At 39.7% G+C, this 21,658-nt stretch overlaps 1 protein-coding gene across 1 annotated transcript; it reads left to right on the top strand.

The window, feature by feature from the left end:
• The first annotated feature begins 20,003 nt into the window (after positions 1-20,003).
• GJB7 (gap junction protein beta 7) lies at positions 20,004-20,810 on the top strand. Its single transcript, XM_021693594.1, has one exon. It carries the CDS (start codon positions 20,004-20,006, stop codon positions 20,808-20,810), a length of 807 nt encoding a protein of 268 aa, XP_021549269.1.
• Positions 20,811-21,658: the final 848 nt, after the last annotated feature.

The raw sequence follows: 21,658 nt of genomic DNA on the forward strand, positions 1-21,658 counted from the left end.
AACAATGAAAGGTCTCTTTAAATTCAAACAAGTAATAAAGATTCCCTTGTCTTCTATTTTCCTTGATTTTCTCCCTCTCTTTTTTTTCTTTTCCTCTTCCTTCTTTCCTTCTAAAACACTTGGGAGCTTTCCTCAAGTCATTTGGAAGGTGTTCTACAACAGATGATGCACAAGGCAGGGTTATTTGTGGATTACAGTTAAGTGTTTGTATTTACAAGAAAGCTGCAGATGTGCTGAATTAAGGTAACCTGCTGACAAGCTAAGTGCTTTTCTTCATTAATGATAGCAGTCGTTAAAAATCCACAGTAAAAAGATTAAAATCTCCAGAAGAGGAGCGTCTCATATGTTAACAAGAGTCCGGGTTTTCTATTCTGAGCAAGATGCTCACTCTCTTTTTGTTTTAGATCAATAAACCTCTACCACTCGCTCCAAGCAACCAAGAATGTCTTCCAGCCATGTCTCATAAATATATTTTACGCTTGTTTTTGGTTTTGCAAGAGGTAGAGTTTTGATCAATACAATTTGAAAAAGCAAGCAAGGAAAGAAAGCATTAGCCCATAAATGCCTGATGGAGGGAGGCAAAATGACACAGTCACAGAATAATGGAAACTGGGTGAATCAAGTCAAACAGGGTAACAGGATTTTGTAATTTTGAGGAATTACTTCCTTTTGTTCAAATTTTCTTTAATATTGTTGTTGCATTTATTTTTAATTACAATCATTTAAGATATAAACTGATACTAGAATTTAGGCCTTTCCTTTGCCCACCTCTATTTTTTAAGTAATCATTTTGTTTAATTGAAGCATAACATAAACAGAAAAGCACATAAGTCCTAAGTGTACAACTTGATGGATTTTCAGACTGAACACCCTCAAGTAACCACTACCCAAAATAGGAACTAGGACTATCACCAGCATCCCAGAATCCCATTATACTTCCTCTCAGTTACTATCTCTCCCCTCTGTTAAGTGCTATTTTGATTTCTATCACCATATTAATTTTTTAAACTTTACGTTTTAAAATTATTCATATTGATGCATTTACCAGTTTTTCATTTCCATTGTTAGAGTATTCCACTGTCTTAAGAATTGAGATTACCTGCACCAACATAAACTTAACTGATGGGACTGATGGCTGAGACCACCTATGTCAAATTACTGCCTTTAAGCCCCAGGGAATTCTTGCCTCAAAAGAGACACAATAGCAGATCAATAAAATGCTTCAGTGTTTACATCAGGTTGACTTTGCAAACCAATTCTTATACGCAAATAGTTTTCTTATCTGGGTAAACAACTCACTTATCAGGACGATAGTTTGCTCTTCATAAAACTCATCTCCAGACTGTAACCTTGCTATGACCAACAATCCTAAAATACTGTGTCATGAACTTCACCCAGTCCCAAACAGTTCCCTACCATGAAAGACCTGCCATAAACCTGAGTTCAGAATCCCCAAACCTACAAAGACTCTTCCCGAATGTCCCCTTTTAGAGACACTACTGTCACCAGCTAGACCCTACGACTTGACCTTTAATGCCCAGCTGCTTGTACTCATTGATCTTTGTCCCATATTTTTCCTTAAGCTCTTGCTTCCAGTTTATCTCTTAACTCAGGCAAATGGAAAGCAAAACCACCCATGAGCAATAGCGATTGTCCTGACAAGACCTCCCAGCCAGCCCAGACCAGCCAGATCTGTGTGAGCTAAACCTCTGACTCTCACCTGTGCAGATGGACCAGGGCGTGACCTCTAGAATGGCCCATGACGACCTTTACCTCATCACAACACTAAAATCTTTACCCAAGGAGAAGCCTTGGCTCCATTTACATAACACACAATGTGTGTATAGGCATGTTTCCTTAAGGCACACATGCAGCCTTATGCCCTCTCTACTTACAAAGACAAGGTTTTGCAAATCCTCCAGAGAGGTGTTTTTTTTTTTTTTTTTTTAAAGATTTTATTTATTTATTTGACAGAGAGAGAGACAGCGAGAGCAGGAACACAAGCAGGGGGAGTGGGAGAGGGAGAAGCAGGCTCCCCGCGGAGCAGGGAGCCTGATGCGGGGCTCGATCCCAGGACCCTGGGATCATGACCTGAGCCAAAGGCAGACACTTAACGACTGAGCCACCCAGGCACCCCATGTCTTCTTTTTTTAAATTTAATTTAATTAATTTATTTGACAGAGAGAGACAGCGAGAGCAGGAACACAAGCAGGGGGACTGGGAGAGGGAGAAGCAGGCTTCCCGCAGAGCAGGGAGCCCGATGCGGGGCTCGATCCCAGGACCCCGGGATCATGACCCGAGCCGAAGGCAGACGCTTAATGACTGAGCCACCCAGGCGCCCCAAAGAGGTTGTTTTTTTTTAAGCTTCTGAGACTCCGTTAAAACAGGATCCTATTATCTTCATCTAATAAGGAATTGATCTGATTCAGAGTTGAGTCCCAGCCTTTTAAAAGCCTTGTCTATTTCTTGTTTCCTTACTGAAAGTCTGGGAGTCCGCACCAGGACCTCTATATCTTGGCAAACCCTGAAGACCAATTTTAACTCCCTATAACTATGAGATGCCAGTAGCTCTGGTTAGCTTCTCAGTCTCATAAAACTTTCTTTACAGTTCTCTTTCTCCTGGTCTGTGCTGCTTCCATATCACTACCTGGTCAAGGGAAACAGAGAAGTTGAATATTGACTTACCTCAGTGAGTGTCCTTTCTTTAAGGGATCTTGGCTCCTTAAGTCGTAGTTACGTTGGTGATTCTCTGATGCCTTCAGACAATTTCGTCTGTTTTGTTTTTGTATTGAATTCAGCTTTCCAGCTGTTCTCAACTAGATGGACGATTTGCTACAAATTAATCTGCCATAGTTGAAAGGAAGAGTCTCCTGCTATTTCTTTTGATTCTGTCTTTGACTCTCAGTACCTGCATTTCCTTGGTTGGAATTGATCAGAACCTTTAATTCTGGTGACAACGTTGTACAGACACTTTTTATCTCCTCCCCTTGTCCATGGCCACCTCTTCTCTGGAGAATCTTTATAAGAAAAATAAATAAACAGAAAAAATGGCCCTGCATTCAAGGGTCAGTTGAACTGTCCCCACAAAATTCTTAAGTCCTTAACCTTGCCTGTCCAGTAGGAATAAGGAACATCATTGGGCGCCTGGGTGGCTCAGATGCTTAAGCATCTGCCTTCGGCTCAGGTCATGATCCCAGCGTCCTGGAATCGAGTCCCGCATCGGGCTCCCTGCTCCTTGGGAGCCTGCTTCTCCCTCTGCCTCTCTCTCTCTCTCTGTCTCTCAAGAATAAATAAATAAAATCTTAAAAAAAAAAAAGATTAAGTTCCATTAAAAAAAAAAAGGAACATCATTGACTCAGTGCTTATCTCTCATTACACTGTAATCGTGTGTGTAAGCCTGGGAATGTCTCTGTCTTCCACTAGACTGAGCTCCTTAAGGAAACTTTATTGTCTGCATACTCTTCTGTTGCCTCTCCCTATGATAATAACTTCAGTTTTCTCCAGATAATACACAGAGACAATCCAATCATTCTCTGGCATAGTTGTTCAAAATTTGCTTTTTATTATTGATAATTTAGAAAACTATTTTTCTGATTACTTTCTACTAATAGCATATACATTGGAGATTATTGCCAATTTGCGGGAAAGCCTTCATGAGGTTTCTTCATATTTAGAAGAATTTTCCAGACCAAAATCTGCCCTGATCTATTTCAAACTTCATTTCTCTTCCATAACCCAAATCCTTCTGGTCCTGGGTTTTACAGGACATATTCAGATTGCAATGAGACCACAATCTCTGTACCTTTGGCTACAGCAATGGGTGAGTGGGCACAATGGGCAATAGGATGATTCTTGAAAACCATCCCTACGCCAGAACACTTTGTAACAACTAACTCTAAACAAAAGTGAATGGGAACTACACAGATATATTTCACTAAACCAAAATGAAGTCTAAAACAACATTCCTTAGCTAGATCCTCAGAATATCCACAGCCACTCCAAACCCTGATAGGAGGGGAAGTGCAACAAAGGAGATATTGTAGTAGTAGGAGGAGACAGCAGTCTCAATTGATTATCTTATCAGTTAATACATCTTAAATGTGCAGATTTTATAGAAACATATGCCTATGAAAACATGTTACTGGGGCCATTTCCAGGGCCTTGGAGGGAGCTATGCTGGTGAGGAGGGGCTTTGTTAGCTTCGGAGTAAATCTACCTTGTATTTAAATATTATTTATTTAATCACCCCCACAGGGTAGCTTATTTAGAATGTGGACTCTGGGAAAAAGGAAACTTAGTGCACTGTTGCTGGGAATGCAAACTGATACAGCCACTTGGAAAACAGTAGGGTAGTTCCTCAAAAAAATTAAAAATAGAATTACCATATGATCCAATAATTCCACTACTGGGTATTTACCCAAAGAAAATGAAAACAATAATTTGAAAAGATATGCACCTCTATGTTTATTGCAACATTATTTACAATAGCCAGGACATGGAAGGAACCCAAGTGTCCATCAACAGATAGACGGATAAAGAAGAGATGGTACACACACACACACACACACGCACGCACACGCACACATACACACACAATGGAATATTACTCAGACATAAAAAGAATGAAATCTTGCCATTTGCAACAACATGGGTGGACCTAGAGGGTATAATTCTAAATGAAATAAGTTAATCAGAGAAAGACAGATATTATATGATTTCACTCATACGTGGAACTTAAGAAACAAAACAAATGAACAAAGAGAAAAGAGACAAACAAAAACCCAGACTCTTAAATATAGAGAACAAACAAGTGGTTGCCAGAGGGAAGGTGGGTAGGAGGATGGGTGAAATAGATAAAGGGAATTAAGAGTACACTTACCATGATGAGCACTAAGTAATGTATAGAGTTGTTGAATCATTATATTGTGCACCTGAAACTAATATAACAATGTATGCTATTTATACTTCAATTTAAAAAAAAAGATAAAGATAAAACAGCTGAAATTAAAAAAAATAAAGAATGTGGACTCTGGAATAATCATAGACAAAGAAAGGAAAGCTCAGTCCTTGCCCTTTATATAATTTCATACACATGGTCTTGGGGAGATTCAGTACCACATCAAACCATATCCCCTGTCTCATTTCAGTAGGGCTTTCTGAGGGAAGGAGTAAGAGAACAATAATTGCTCTCCATATTCCCCTTCTCTCTCTCTAAATGTCTAGTCAAATATACTGCCCCCACCTCTCTTCTTTCTCACTCTCAAAGTTCTCAGAGGACAAAGAGTGATGAGAGTATTCTGAAATACATTGTCCTTACAGAAGACTAGAGTGAATAAAACCCTGCCTCCCTCTATTCCCCATTTCCCCCCAAACCCACTGGAATAGTCTTTAATCCTTCTTCTTTCTCTAAAATGTCTGATGGAAGACTATGTAATACACTGGGTTTACTTCTCCACTTTTCCAATAAGCTAAAGATGTTGAAGTGTCTGGGATTCAGGGTGTGGCTACAAAGTGTTGGCTCTGGGTGCCATTGTCTTAATTCTATGTACAACCATATGAAGGCTGTGTGCAAAGTTAGCTGTGTTGATTACACCACAAGAAGCAAAATATAAGCATCCTTGGGCATTAAAACTTAGAAGAACGGATGGCTATGTTATGCCCGTGTTTACAGAACACCATCTGCTGAACTGTATGTTATGGCGACATACAGAGTGGTGCAATCCATAGACCTTAAGTCCTGAATGGGATTTGAAGTGTGTGCTTTTCATCTGAATTACAAAAAGAGATGTTTAAGGTACTTTTTCGTGTTTTGTTTTGTTTTTTTTTTTAGTTTAGTCAAGCACTGGAAGAAGCATTTGACCTAATTATTTCATCTTCCATAATTATGTGTGTTAAGTATTAATACTTTTGCCCTTCTACCCCATTGGACTAGCCAATGGCCTGAAGAAATAATGCTACTACTTTTCACATATTGTGATCCTTTTTCAAACATGAATCTCAAATTACTTTATCAGCTATTATTCATTACTTCGCCCTTTCAATCTTAAATTGCAGTAACATTTATCAAATGCCTGTTATATGTTGGGCACTATTACCCAATAATTTCACATTATTGCTAGATAATCAGAGCCAATAATTCCCAAGCACAAAATGAAGTTATAGTTGCAATGAGTCCAATCTATTCCAACCATCCTGGAATAGGAGATCCTTACTTATGTATATATGTTTCACATTATTAATCTCCAGGCTACATTTACAGAGTTATATATATTTTCTATACAAAATGGGATTTTATTGCCTATATTTATGTCTCCATCTAAAATTTAACTATTAAGGGGGCGCCTGGGTGGCTCAGTTGGTTAAGCGGCTGCCTTTGGCTCAGGTCATGGTCCCAGGGTCCTGGGATTGAGCCCCGCATCGGGCTCCCTGCTCAGCGGGGAGCCTGCTGCTCCCCCCTGCTTGTGCTCTCTCTCTCTCTCTCTCTGTCAAATAAATAAAATTTACTTTAACTATTAAAATAATAATCTTGGAGAAGGCATGCAAGTGATTAAATTAAGAACTTTTTATTTGGCAAAAGTTGGTGGAGAAGAGATAAAATTTGTTGTTTAATCTCCAATATCTGCAATAACATCTATATGCACACAAAACAATTCATATTATTTCTTTTAAAGCAAATTAAAATAATAAGGAAGAGAGATAAAAATTTAGGCTTATCTGTCACACAGGTGTAATAACTGTTATATTGTATATACTGTGAACATATCAGTTGAATCTAAATGTTTTCCAATACTGTGCACTTGTTTTCTTAAGTAAAGGTGCACAAAATGCTCATAGGTAAAATATGGCCTTTTATCTCTTGACCTAACAATGAGAAGAATTAACTAGAGCCAGAGTCACATGCATCTATCAACTTCGAGCCCTGAAAGTTTTGAAAGAGTGGTGGTTACACTCATGATAGGTAATACGTGAGTTTCTTTTTTATTTTATTTTATTTTATTTTTATTTTTTTATTTATGTGAGTTTCTTTTTCTTAGCAAAACAATATTGCAAACATTTCTTGGATGTGGAAAGTGGGTAGAAAGTATTTGATGCTTTAAGTGCAAGTATTGAAAATGTGAGCCCTCTCAATGACCTGGGAAGAGACATGGTATCTGGATGGGGCCAGCACCGTGGTTCTGCTGGCAGCCAGCTGCGATATGGGGCAAGCTCGTCATACCACTGGGTCCAGAAAGAGCTAATTAAAGAGAGGTTAAAATCAAGGAGACAATGCTCACATTTTCATTCTAAAAATGTTAAAAACTCATTTTAGATATAGAAATGGTGCTAAAATGTGACCTTTTCTATATCCCTCAGGTATTCTATACCAATGAAGCATTTTCCCTTGATCCTTTCCTACATCAGTCAGAAGAGGAATCAATCACTTATGGCACCAGAAGACACAGCAGTGGAAGGCAGAGAGCCCCTCAAACCACTCTTACCAGAACATGAAACCTCAGAAGCACTTGATATCACAGACATCAATCATTATTAAGTAATATTTACTGTGTCCCTGGACTTATCCCAATGCTACAAATCTACAAGCTTCTGGTGTAACTGGGAATTACTTCTTCCTTCACGAAGGTGTCTTGGGTTCACAAATGGTACTGAAAACCAATTGCTCTGAGATGTGCAGGCAAGTTCCCCCCAACACAAAAGGTAACTTTTGTGGTTTGTCAAGTCCATGCATATGTCTCTCATTTCTGGTGCCATTTTTTTTTTTTTTGACAGGAAATTTCACAATCCAAGGTCAATGCTGCTTTCAGTAGACAAGGATAATGGTGGTTACAGTTTATTGAGCAGTTATTATTTCGTTTAACCTTCATAAGAACCCTGAAATAGGGAATTCCTTTCTATTTTGCAGATGAGGAAACGGAGGCTCAGAGAACTCAAACATCTTGGGCAAAGCCACAGAGTTAAGTAGGAAATAGCTTCAAGTTTCCAACCCTGGTTCGTCTGAACTCAGAGTCTACGGGATCTCTACTATTGCAAAAAAAAATCTTGAAATTGACAGAATTAGCATCAAATTCTGATAAGTAACTCCCTGGGACCTTGTCTTTCCAGGCTAAACACCTCCAGTTGCTCCAATCCTTTTTATGCATGTTTAGAGACACCCTCTCCACCCTGGTCAGTCTTCTAGACCTACTCGAGTTTGTCAAAGGTCCTACTGAGACCAGAACAAAACACAGTGCTCCAACTGTGTCTAAACTGAGCAGAAAAGACTCCTAACCTCCCTTGGAAGAGACATGCTGAGACACAATAAAGGTTAAGTTCAGAGCACAGTGATCTGTGTGTGATGGTCCCCAATGTATAGTAGTGTTTATTTTGCCATCACTGCAGCCAGCTGTGATGGTAACAATCAGAACCTTGGTCATGTTCTTCTCATATGGTGTCTGCACTCAACACACCTTTGTGGTCTTTCTTAACAGAGTGATCACCAAGATAGGCCTTCCTGAGCCCCCACCCTTATGCAGTTCATCCAGGGGGACACACTGGACATTTGAAGGCTCTGGCATATATAGCCTTTGCTCTGGGCTCTGCTCTTGCTGACATTTCACAGGGGCCAGAGTCTCACACTGAAGAGAAAGCTATCGAAATCCAAATCTTAAAGAAGAAGGAGAACAAGGTTTACAGAATTTATTCCGTTCTTTTTCTAGTTCTGCCTTCTCTTATTTCTCCCCACCCTTAGCTTTCTGACTTATAGATGCTGTTATTTCTACTACAATACAGCACTCTTTTTGCAGTTTTTATTATGACTGTTTCTTCCAAATGAAAAATGGTGATGGAAGAATTAAATCTCTTTGTCAAAAGCATAGCAAGGGTCATGAGTGTAACTGAGAAGGTGTAGGGTTCAGCAGAGACACTTTGTCCAGAACACACCCATGTTCCTATTTCTCATTCCATAAAGATTCAACCCATGTCCCACCTCTTCTATAGAGCATTTCCTGATAGCCCACTGCCTCCGGCAATTTCTCCCTCCCCTGGCTTCTGTGTAAGGTGCTGCAAGATCCTTGAGGACAGGGACCTTTGTCTAGAAAACTGTCAAATTCTACCTTTGTTTGGGTTAGTGCTAACATTATTAGAAGGCTAGGATCCTCTGAATTATTAATGCTCAAGGATTCAGTATGTCTTCCCTGAAGGTCATCCTAAAAACGAACTACCTCAATCCAACTGCTCCTGGCAGAAGGTGTCTCAGTACAAAGACTTTCTATCCTGGCTCTGGGACCTGAGGCCCGCTATGCTCTGTGGTTCTGTTTTCTCATCTTTAAAATGAAGGCATTAAATTTCATGACATCCAATATCATTTCCAACAATGAAATTCTATTTGTAAGCTATTCTTATTCTAAGAGAAAAATGATTTCATTTTTATTTCCACATATCTTTAATTTTAGCTGAATTCATACCTAGGAATAAAAAGATAAAGTACTTTCTCTCCCCCTACCCCCCGCCCATCCCCGCTTCTCCCTCTCTCCCTCCCTTTCACATCTGTTTGTTATGTACATACAAAATGTCTGTTATTGATGCTTCCTGGTTTTGTGAGAGTGATTTTTACTATGTCTTCTTACTTTCTGAATTTCTAAGAATAGCGTATATGATACGAAGTTAAAGTAAGTTCATCAAAGATACATTGACTTAAATTGTTCTTTTGCCTATTGTTTTTGGTAGATAGGTTCTGATAAATAATCTTGGAAAATCCTTTAAAGAGATGAAACACCTTCTCATTGTTCCAGCTTCTTTGTGTAGATGATGACAAGGTTTTATAAAAAGAGATATTCAGTGAACTGTGTGTATGTGAATGGCTTTGAGTTAGTTTTTCCAGTTTCAATTCTCTTTTAACATATATTGTAAACAGCAGAGACCCAAGAGTTCTCATCTAAGTTATGAGCCAAAACAAATGATCAGGTTACACCTGTTTGGCTTATGCTCCCTTGGAAACCACTAGACTCCATTTGCCCGAGCTTAAAGCACTAGTTTCCTCTCAGGGAAATAATATAATCAGCTCATGATTTTTTTTTTTTAATCAAATGAGCAACTGACTGGCTCTCTTCTTAATCTCCACATCTGTGTCAAGAGGTAAGTTAAGCTTATTTCTCTTATGATAGGATTTGTTTATTTAATGGGAAGATGGCATTTCTTGTAATTAGGTAGTCATTACCTCTTTCCAAAAAGTTTTGGTGAGAGAAGTGATCCTAATTATTACAAGCTAGATGTCCTGCTATCCAGTCTTGTGCTGCATCACAGATGCCCCTTCTGGATAAGCTTCCTCAGGAAAGTTGCCCATGTGGAATGTGTGATGGACCCGAGGACTTTGCGGCTGTGGCCAAGTTGCAACGCCTGGCCAGAGCACAGAATGTCAATGAGTGGAGGAACAGCCCAGGACCATTTGGCTCCTTCTGTGTGGCTTTAGGACAAACTTTGCACTGTTCCTAAGAGGGGAATCTCTAAAAAATGGCAATGCCTTGGGGCACCTGGGTGGCTCAGTCAGTTAAGCGCCCGAATCTTTTTTTTTTTTTAAAGATTTTATTTATTTATTTGAAAGAGAGACAGAGCACAACCAGAGGGAGAGGCAGAGGGAGAAGCAGACTCTGCTGAGCAGGGAGCCTGGCATGGGGCTCAATCCCAGCACCCTGGGATCATGACCTGAGCTGAAGGCAGATGCTTAACCATCTGAGCCACCCAGGTGCCCCGTAGCATCCAAATCTTGATTTGGTCTCAGGACCAAATCTCAGGGTCCTGGGATCAAGCCCTGCAACGGGCTCTGTGCTCAGCGGGAAGTCCGCTTGGGATTCTCTCTCCCTCTCTTTCTACCCCCAACCACTGCTCATGCACACTCTCTCTCAAATAAATAAGTACATCTTTAGAAAATATTTTAAAATAAAAAAATAAAAAATAAAAATGGCAATGCCTTTCTTCATACAGGACATTAAAATACCAGGCAAGAGTTGTATATATATATATGTATATGTCAGCCTGTGTCGGTACTGTTCTACTCAGTATTGTTCATGGACCCCCAGTGTTGACAATTTATTTTTTTAGTATACCATTATTTATATGTATGAAACCTAAAATTAGATGTGAGATAATTTTACATCCACAGGCTAATCCTTAGACTTACAGCTCTTATGCAACTATGTTTACAAAAGAAAAATCAAACATCACAAAACCAATAAAATTAAAATTAATTAAAGTTTAGCGGGCAAAAGATACGGTTTGGCTGAAATTAAATTACTACTCATTAAGAGAATAAGGTACTGACTGCAGAAGCCCAGATTATTTGAAGTTGGTCCTACTGTCCCACTGTGGGTTGGGTTATGGCTTGTTCTTCCACCACTTGTCTCCATTCAAACCACCAGCAGGCTTCATTCATGCTGCCCTGTCCATGTGCCTTCATATAGCTTTTTTTTTTTTTTTTTTAAGATTTTATTTATTTGTCGGAGAGACAGGGAGAGAGAGCACAAGCAGGGGGAGCTGCAGGCAGAGGGAGAAGCAGGCTCCCCCCTGAGCAGAGAGCCTGATGCGGGACTTGATTGGGATCATGACCGGAGCCCAAGGCAGATGCTTAACCGCCTGAGCCACCCAGGCATCCCCTTTATGTAGCTTTCTGTTGAGCAGGACCCATCATGTGTTGTTTCTCAGAAGCCCAGATAATTAAAGTTCTGCAACTTGGTTCCAATATGATTTCGAAGACAATATAAATATCAGAGGTCTGCAAATGGCCTTTGCAAAGGCCAGATAGTAAATAGTTTAGGCTTTGAGGGCCGTACTATCTCTGTTGCAACCAGTCAACTCTGCTATTTTAGCATCAAAACAGCTATGGACAACAGTAAACGAAAGGGCAGGGCTGTGTCCCAACAAAACTTTATTTACAAAACAGGTGGCCAATTGGATTTGGCCTGAAGCCTGTGTAGTTTGCCAAATGCTGGTAAATATGAGTACTGAAATCCTGTGGCAGTCCTTGGTTATGAGCGAGTCATCCAGCATTGTTTTGTTTGTTTAAGATCATAAAAATAAAATACACACACATAAACTTCTCATAAACCCTTGAGAATCTAATGACAGACCCTCAGGGGTCATAGATCCTGGGTTGAGAAACACCTTGGTTTAGGGATTTTCCAAACAGGCTATTGCTAAAAATGAAAATGCTTGTATTCAGTCAGGGGGTTTTATGGAATTTGCAAGTGTCAGCAGGTGGTGGAAAGAGACCCTTGAGAGGAAACTCTATTCTTTAGAGGTTAAATAATTTGTGTACGAGGTAGCACAGAGTTATTAATGAACCAGAAAACCTAGCACACTGCAGGGAGCTGGAGACCAATTATTCAGGATCTGGGTTCTGCTGCTGGGTTTTCTACTGATTTGGGGGAGTCTTGCACAAACCCTTTCCTTCTCTGAGTTTCCCTTTCTTCCTCACTACGTTGGAGGTCATACCACCGACCTTACCTACTTCAGAGGATGGAGGTGGGGGTTGCATGAGGTGCCGCGAGACACTTCGGAAATGCTCAGGCACTACCCAAGGGCAGGCACCGTTATTATTGAGACGTGAAAGGAGCTGGGTATGGACGCTGACGCCTTTTTCAGGACTTGTCACTGGTGGTCTGCAAGGAAATTGGAAATCCAGTGCCCCTCAAACACAAGTTTCAAATAGCTCTTTTTGATCATTTCAGAGCAGAACTCTGCCTCCTGGCATTGTTTTTGTGCCCATTCAGAGCACAGAGAAGGCACTTGCTTGCGGATGGCTGAACCACACTGGAAGTGAAGTTTGGTGTGGGAGAAGTTGCTGGATAGCAAAGGCTCATCTTGCAATAAGTGAAGGACAGGTGGGCTGGTGCTCAGTACCAAAGGCTCAGAAACTCGGGTGTGATTCACCCCAAGGTGAGTCAGCTCTAAGGGACTCATTAACCAAACCCAGAAGAGAGTGATTTAGAAGGTGCCTCTCCTGGGACTGGAACTCTTGTATGTAATCTCAGGAGAATATCCTCACACAGTTTAGGGAATCTCCTCAGCAAGAAAATTATTGCCTGGTAAATTGGAGGAATGAGAATCAAATGATTGTGATGAGATTTAATCCAGGATGTAGAAAAGTCAGATGTATTAACTATCTTTGCTTATATTGTATGGTTATTGTAACTCATTTTCTCAACCTAAAACTTGTACATGTTCTCATTAGTTCTGACATCAGTATGTTTGCAATAGGGTTGTCCTAGAAAATCCAAAATCCTTGGCTGAAGAAGAGAGTGATGGAGTATTTTATATCTGTACATTATAATCTTTTCCCCGTATATAGAACTATGTAGACATTGAGAAGGTCTATGTAGTTTCTGTTCACCTAGCATTCATACAGGGCTCTACTCTTCTGTTAACTTTGTTGCCATGTCATTATGCCAGTCACAGGCCCACATGGTTGATTAACTTGTTTCTTCGTTTACTATCCACTTTACTTAGGTGCCCTCTGGTTGCTAAGTTTCCAATTCTCACTTTGACGTTTAAGGTCTTACATAATTTTACACCCTTTTATCTACTAACATTCTAGTATTTTCCAGGTTATCTCAGGAATATAGGACAGATGATCTTTTTGGGATGGTTTTCTTCTATGAATTACTAATTCTTTCCCTTAATGGTTTTTAGTCATTTCACACTCAAAGGAGGTATTTGTCTCCAAATTCTGAGTTACGTAATTTGGTCTGATTATGCTTCTTTTCTTTTCTTTTCTGTTCTTTTCTTTTCTGTGTGTGTGTCTGCGTGCTTTATGAAATTCTTATATTTCATCTTGACTTATGATCACAACAAACATCATGAAGTCAGCTTGGAGAATATTAGTATCCCTCTTTCATAGAGAGGGAAACTGAGCCCTCAAAAGAGTGAACTTGTCTATAATGACATAGCACAGAACAGCCCACTGTGACCTCTAAGGCTCTCTGTGACCTGGCTGGACCTCCTTTTCCAGCCTCATCTCAGACCATCCACCCATTACTCACTGAGGTCCAGTCATGTGGACCTTCCTTCTGTTTCTCAAACACATAAATTCATTCTGTCCAACCATTCCATTTTCCTAGGACGTTCTTCTTCATAGCTTCATGTAGTTGACTTCTTGCCTCTTGGGGCTCCATCCAAAGGCCACCTCATCAGAGAGGTCTCCATGGCCACCCAGTCCAAAGAGGCTCTCCTGGTCCCATCAAAATTACATCATTCTGCTTGTGCTTCCTCACAGTCTTCATCATTATCTGATATTATGCATTTCTTTCTTTCTTGTTTATTGTTTCTCTCCCTCCTTAGAATATAAGCTCTACGAGAGAAAGGCCCTTCTCTATCTAGCTCACTCTTATATCCCAGCACCCAGAGCATATACTTGTCACAATTCTTTTTTTTAAGGGAGAGAGAGAGAGTGAGAAAGAGAGAGAGAGAGAAAGTGCAGCAGGGAGGGGCAGAGGGAGAGGGAGAATCTTAAGCAGGCTCCATGCCCAGCACAGAGCCCAATGTGGGGCTTGATCTCACAACCCTGATATCATGACCTGAGCCAAAATCGAGTTGGATGCTTACCCAACTGTGCCACCCAGGCGCCCCTTTATTTTATATTTTAAAAACTGTACTCATCCTAGTAAATGTGAAGCAATATCTCATTGTAGCTTTGATTTTCACTTTCCTAAGACTAATGATGTTAAGCATCTTTTCATGTATGGACTGGCCATTTGTATGTCTTTTTTGGAGATATGTCTATTCAAACATTTTGCCCATTTTTGAATTTTCTTTTGTTGTTGAGTTTTAGTAGTTCCTTACGTATTCTGGATATTAAAACCTTACCAGATACATTACTTACAAATATTTTTTCTCACTTTGTGGGTTGTCTTTTTGCTTTCCTAATAACGTCCTTTGATGAACAATGGTTTTTAATTTTGATGAAGTTCAATTTATTTTTTCTTTTTTGTTGCTCATGCTTTCAGTATCATACCCAAGAATCCATTACCAAACTCAAGGTCATAAAGATTTACCCCTTTGTGTTCTTCTAAGAATTTTATGGTTTTGGCTCTTTTATTTAGGTCTTTGATCCATTTTGAGTTAAGTTTTTAAATGGTGTAAAGTAGGGATCCAACTTCATTTTTTTCCATATGGAAATCTGATTGACCCAGCACCTTCTCACCTCCACTTTTAACTCAGATCAAATGATTGGGGAAAATTTGCAACTCCCCAAAATTATTCCTGATATTGGCAATATTGAATATTTTACTTTCTGAGAATATTTGATTAATTGAATTTTCCAAACTAAATTCCTGTGCCGTTAACTGCTAGTTCTTACAAGAAAAGAGAAAGTCATAGGAGAATTAGTACATTAGAATTGGCAAGTAGAAACTATTCAAAAATTGGTAGTTATCGGGCACCTGGGTGGTCAGTCGGTTCGGCGTCTGCCTTCGGCTTGGGTCATGATCCTGGAGTCCTGGAATCGAGCCCCGCATTGGGCTCCCTGCTCAGTGGGGAGTCTGCTTCTCCCTCTGCCCCTCACCCTGCTCGCGTTCTCTCTCTCTCTGTCTCTCTCTCAAATAAATAAATAAAATTTTAAAAAAATTTAAAAAATTGGTAGTTATCCTTAGTGGCTTAAGAAAAGGGATAAATTAAAGACCTTTATTAAAAATAAAGAGACAATCTGAATTATTATTAAGAGATATGAGTGTTCTTTGTGTTCTTCTAAGAATTTTGAGTGATGAGCTAATGACTTCAAACCAATAATGACTGCTTTCAAATGCTTAAAGGACTATTAAATGGAGATTCTTAATTTATCGACCTTCATAGGAAAAAACCTAGAGAAAAAAATATACTTAACTTACAATTGGAAAGACTTCCAATTTGACATCAAGGAAAGGCTTTTAATGGCAAAATAATAATGATGATGATAATAATAATGCTTGTGGATCACCTACCATGTGTCAGACTCTGTTTTAAGCCCCACGTGGCTGGTTCTATTATCATCAGAGGTGAACTTGGACTTGAACCCAAGGAGTCCAACACTGTGCCCAGGCTCTTATCCATTATGCTAAACCACCTTTGTTAAAATTGAACTAACATTAGAAAACCTCTCTCTCCTGAGAAAAGCCATTACCTTTCCATCAGCAAAGAACTTCAAAATAGGATAGACATCTATCAGTCAAATGAAATTCATAATCCTGTCACATTTGATGGTATCAGTCTTCCAATTCTACTCAAACACCAGTTGCTTTTTTACTGCTTTCCTTTTAGCAAAAAAGTCTGAACCTATTCTTGCCTTCCTTCCTTCTCTAAAACGCCCAACAGGGTACTTTCAAATGTTTTGTAATATTACATAAATATCCTTTTGAATAATATGGACAAATGCCCAATGACACATGTTATAGGAAAACATAATCCTTTTTGTTTTCCCTTTTTAATCTTTGGGACTTTGTTTTAATAATTCATAGAGACATTAACCTTTCAGGTGGATTTGAGAACCCTTTTTATTTAATACAATTTTGTTTGTGTTCTGAAAACCCAAGGACATTGAAGTATTTATTCCCTGCTGAATAGAGCACTGTGTACATGTATCTTTGTTTTGTCTGAAAACATCTCTTAACCTTCGTATTTCCTCAGGGCTCTAGTGTGTGGGCTTATTACATATTGTTCCCTCTGTAAGAGGTAATGTGACATGCTCCAACAGGTGTGCTGCTATAACAATATCCCAATTTTCTGAACCTCCTCATTCCCCTCACACCATCATTTCCATGATACTCTTTCAGCTGAGTTATAAAGCAAAAAGTAATAATTTTGTAATAGAAAACAAGACATGAAATGGCAAGGATTTCACCTGAGAAATCACAAAGAATATTTGTGGCAGACCTGGAGCTCTGGTCCACATCTTCTGATGAAAGCAGAAAGTTAAGAGAAGTGATTTTTACTTGGAGAGATTTTGCCTCATCTCCACAGGGCACATTTGGAAATGTCTGGACTACATTTTTGGTTGTCTGAAATGGGGGCAGGAGGTGGTACTACTGCATCTAGTTCGTAGAGGCCAGGAGTACTGCTAAACAACCTACAATGCACAGGGCAGCTGCTCCAACAAAGATTTATCCAGCCCCAAATTTAATAGTGCCCCTGTTGAGAAGCTCTGTTTTAGAGTGATGGAAATTCGATTTGAACATTGTTCTGCATCTTATTTTGTAAACGTGGGAAAGTGGCTTCATTTTTTAGAATCTGCTTTCTCATGTGAAAGAACAAAACATCCACCACCATAAACAAACAAACCAAACCAAAAAACAGAAATTCCACTTCCCAGGGTAGTTGTGAGAGACCCAACTCGAAAGCACTGAACAGAGTGCTGAGTATATAATGAGCCCAACAAACAAATTGGGGGCTAAACCACAGAATTCAATTATAAGACAAAATAGAAGCCAGAAAGACAACATCACTGAAATGAAAAAGAAGGCTCTCTAGCATCCTATCAACTTTTTTAAAACTATTTTTTAATTTAAATTCAATTTAGTTAACATATAGTATATTATTAGTTTCAGGGGTAGAACTTAATGATTCATCAGTTGCATCAGAGCACGCAGTGTTTATTACATCAAATGCCCTCCTCAATACCCATCACCCAGTTGCCCCAACCCCCAACCACCTCCCCTCCAGCAACCCTGTTTGTTTCCTATAGTTAGGAGTTTCTCATGGTTTGCCTCCCTGTTTTTATCTTATTTTTCCTTCCTTCCCCCCATGTTCATGTTTTGTTTCTTAAATTCCACAAGAGTGAAATCATATGGTGTTTGCCTTTCTCTGACTGACTTATTTCACTTAGCATAATACCCTCTAGTTCCATCCACGTTGTTGCAAATGGCAAGATTTCATCCTTTTATGGCTGAGTAGTATTCCATTTTTTATATATGCCAAGTCTTCTTTATCCATTCGTCTGTCTATGGACATCTGGGTTCTTTCCATAGTTTGTCTATTGTGGACATTGCTTCTATAAACATTGGGGTGCATGTGCCCCTTTGAATCACTATTTTTGTATCCATTGGATAAATACTTACTAATGCAATTGCTGGGTCATAGGGCAGTTTTATTTTTAACTCTTTGAGGAACCTCCATATTGTTTTCCAGAGTGGCTGTACCAGTTTGGATTCCCACCTACAGTGTAAGAGGGTTCCCCTTTCTCTGAATCCTTTGCCAACATCTGTTGTTTCCTGACTTGTTAATTTTAGCCATTCTGGCCTATGTGAGGTGGTATCTCATTGTGGTTTTGATTTGATGGTGAGTGATGTTGAACATTTTTTCATGTATCTGTTGGCCATCTGTATGTCTTCTTTGGAGAAATGTCTGTTCATGTTTTCTGCCCATTTCTTGACTGGATTTTTTGTCCTATCAGCTTTTATATGTTAAAGAGCAAAATGATGGAAAGAGTTGCAAGATAATTAAGCAACATCAAGGACATACTAGGAGGAGAGGGGAAGAGATGATGAGACTGGAAATAGAAAGCTGTGGGAAGGATGTATAGGTGAGAGATATTTCAGCAGTGACCTGGAGGGGAATTTGAGAGATATTTAGGAGGAATCAGAAGAATTTGGTGAGCAATTAAAGAGTCACGAGAAAGGAGTCCAGGATGAATATGAGATATCCAACTTGGGTGCTTGGGCACTGGTGATGCCATTAAGCAAGAAAATCAAAGGGGAGGACAGATAATAAATTCAGCTGTAGATATAAGTTTGAGATGCCTGTGACATATTTAAATGATAACCAAGAGGCAGTGAGATATGGAAATCTGGGGAGAAGCTGAAGATCTGAGAGTCAGGAATCGGAAAGCAGCAGTTGAATCCATGGGAATGAATGAGATTTTCTAGGGAGAGAATATGGAGTGAGAAAAGAACAGAGGACAGAGCTTTTAAGAACTAGACAAAGAAACCTAAGATGGTACAATCAAGAGGATCAGAACAATAGAAAGAGAAGAGAGAGTAATACGGATGTCAAGGCTGAAAGAGTTTCAAGAACACAAGAGCAGGCAACAGTATCATAGAAAAATTAAATGAGATCCAGAGCATCCAGAAGATTTGATAGTTGAGTGACAGTGCTAATTTTAGTGTGCAATGGTGAGCAGAAAAAACTAGACTCAGTGAGTTGAAGAGTAAATAATAACTGAGGAAGTAGAAATAAGGGATAAAGGAAGATAGGGGGTTTGTCAGAGAGATAAGCTATGCAGATTTCTCCCATTAAAAATGGATAACATTTAAGTACACTTATATGCTGAGATGAATAAAATGGTGAGGGTTGGAGATACAGAATATAGAACCAGGGAAAATGGATAGATCAAGAATGGGCTGTAGAGCCGGAATGATCATTTTGGGGCAATATGAGACTGACTCCTCCCTCTAAACTGGGTGGAACAGGTTAAGTTGGGCATGGATGTAAGTCTGGAGGGGTGAGGAAACATGAGTTTGGAGTTCATATTGGAGAGCCTCACTTATCACTGTCAGAATGTAGGTGAGCTCAGCTGTTGGTATGGGATATGAGACACAAAGGGAGGTAGGTGCAATGAATAACCTTTAGGGATTGGGGAGGGGCACTGACAAAGTAGAAAAAGTGAGTAGAGATTACAACTTCAAGAAGTGGGTATGTGAGGGCTATCTCAAGGTACCAAAGTCACCTTGGGATTCATATCTAATTTTTTCTAGATCAGTAACAGAACCCATCCATCCTTAGAGAGAAGCAATAAACTGAAGAATTTGTTTGAAAATGGGATAGTGTGTGTGGGATCACCAACCAAATTCCAAATTAAATTGGGCATGAGATAAATTACATCTGTGGACCAATTGTATCATCTCCTTGTTTGAAAGTGAGTACTCAACATCCAGAGTTGAAATTTGAGTTTATCTTCCACAATCCCGTAATCAAGTAAGACAGTGGAAATGATCAATGAAATAAAAATAAGTGAATCATGATGAAATTGTTTTCTTTTGCAGAATCTTACCTTCTTTTGAACCCAAGTCATGAGTTGGATGTTCCTCAGGGACCTTCTAACTGGAGTAAACAAATACTCAACCGGGATTGGGCGGATTTGGCTCACTGTTGTGTTCATCTTCCGTTTGCTGGTCTACATGGTGGCAGCAGAGCATGTGTGGAAAAATGAGCAGAAAGAGTTTGAGTGCAACGTTAAACAGCCTGGTTGTGAAAATGTGTGTTTTGATCACTTCTTCCCCATCTCCCAGGTCAGACTTTGGGCCTTACAACTGGTCATGGTCTCCACGCCTTCACTTCTGGTGGTTCTACATGTAGCCTATCGTGAGGGTAGAGAGAAAAGGCACAGAAAGAAACTCTATGTCAGCCCAGGTATGATGGATGGGGGCCTGTGGTACACTTACCTTATCAGCCTTATTGTTAAAACTGGTTTTGAAATTGGCTTCCTGGCTTTATTTTACAAACTATATGACGGCTTTAGTGTTCCCTACCTTATGAAGTGTGATTTGAAGCCTTGTCCCAACACTGTGGACTGCTTCATATCCAAACCCACCGAGAAAACGATCTTCATACTCTTCTTGGTTATTACCTCATGCCTGTGCATTATGTTGAATTTCATTGAACTGAGCTTTTTGGTTCTCAAGTGCCTTATTAAGTGCTGTCTCCAAAAATACTCTAAAAGACTCAAGTCCTCAGCATGTGAGTGCCACAACCTCAGATATGTTGAATGTGGTGAGATAGGGGCTCCTCCCTTACTCCAGAATCGCCATTCAGATTTGGCCATGAGCTCACCCCAGCGAGGTGAAACAAAGCTGCTTTTTGATGCACAAGAGGGTTAGACAAGGAGAACCTGCATCCTTTCTAAGCAAGACCTGGGCTACATTGGAACACAAAGGGCGTCAGCCTTTATGTCATTTGGGACATTTTTAAAAATTTTCAGTATGTGCTCAGTTGTATACACTAGACAGAGATCTCATTGTTGCAGGATTCAAGTATGTATGTGAGTTGTGTTTGAATAGTTAATTGCAAATTAGTCTGAAGAAATTCAAAAGGCAGCATTCTTTTAAATGCTTAGATCCATCAACTGGAAAATATAAAATGTGACATTTCTGAAAAATGTGATGGCCTCCAAGCTGAGGTTGAAGTGCTGGCAGTCTTTCCATAGTGGCAGCCGAGGCTCCCCTCACTCAGCCCTACTTAATCTTTGTAGAGAAAGAGCATGTTGAGGGTGGGGCAGCAGCTAACCAAGGACACAAAAAAGCACACACAGTGACACTCAGTGAGAAGGCCTGGCTTGGGGAAATGACCACAGAGCCCAGGACTCTGCAGGTTAGGGCTCCCTGGATATAAGTGGAGTAGGGAAGAGGGAAGAAAGCCATCATCTGTGGTCTCCAAGTTGATACAAATATTACCGGGAGATATTCTGCTTAAGCCTGAACTAGGAGACACCTGAAAGGGTCACTCTAGAGTCACATGGGAAGGCAGGTCCCATTGAGTACATTGACCAGGAGCAGGGTAGGACCCAGAAAGAGAACATACCCAACTTGATAATTACTTGACACTTCTACCACTGAACATTAAAATACTTTTTAAATTTCTGTATTTGTTGAACCTTTTTATAATCAGGAATTCAGAATGTAGTCTACAATATATCATACTTTGCCCACACTTTACTAGTACATCTCTC

This window comes from Neomonachus schauinslandi, chromosome 8 (assembly GCF_002201575.2).
Source record: "Neomonachus schauinslandi chromosome 8, ASM220157v2, whole genome shotgun sequence".
NCBI lineage: Eukaryota > Metazoa > Chordata > Mammalia > Carnivora > Phocidae > Neomonachus > Neomonachus schauinslandi.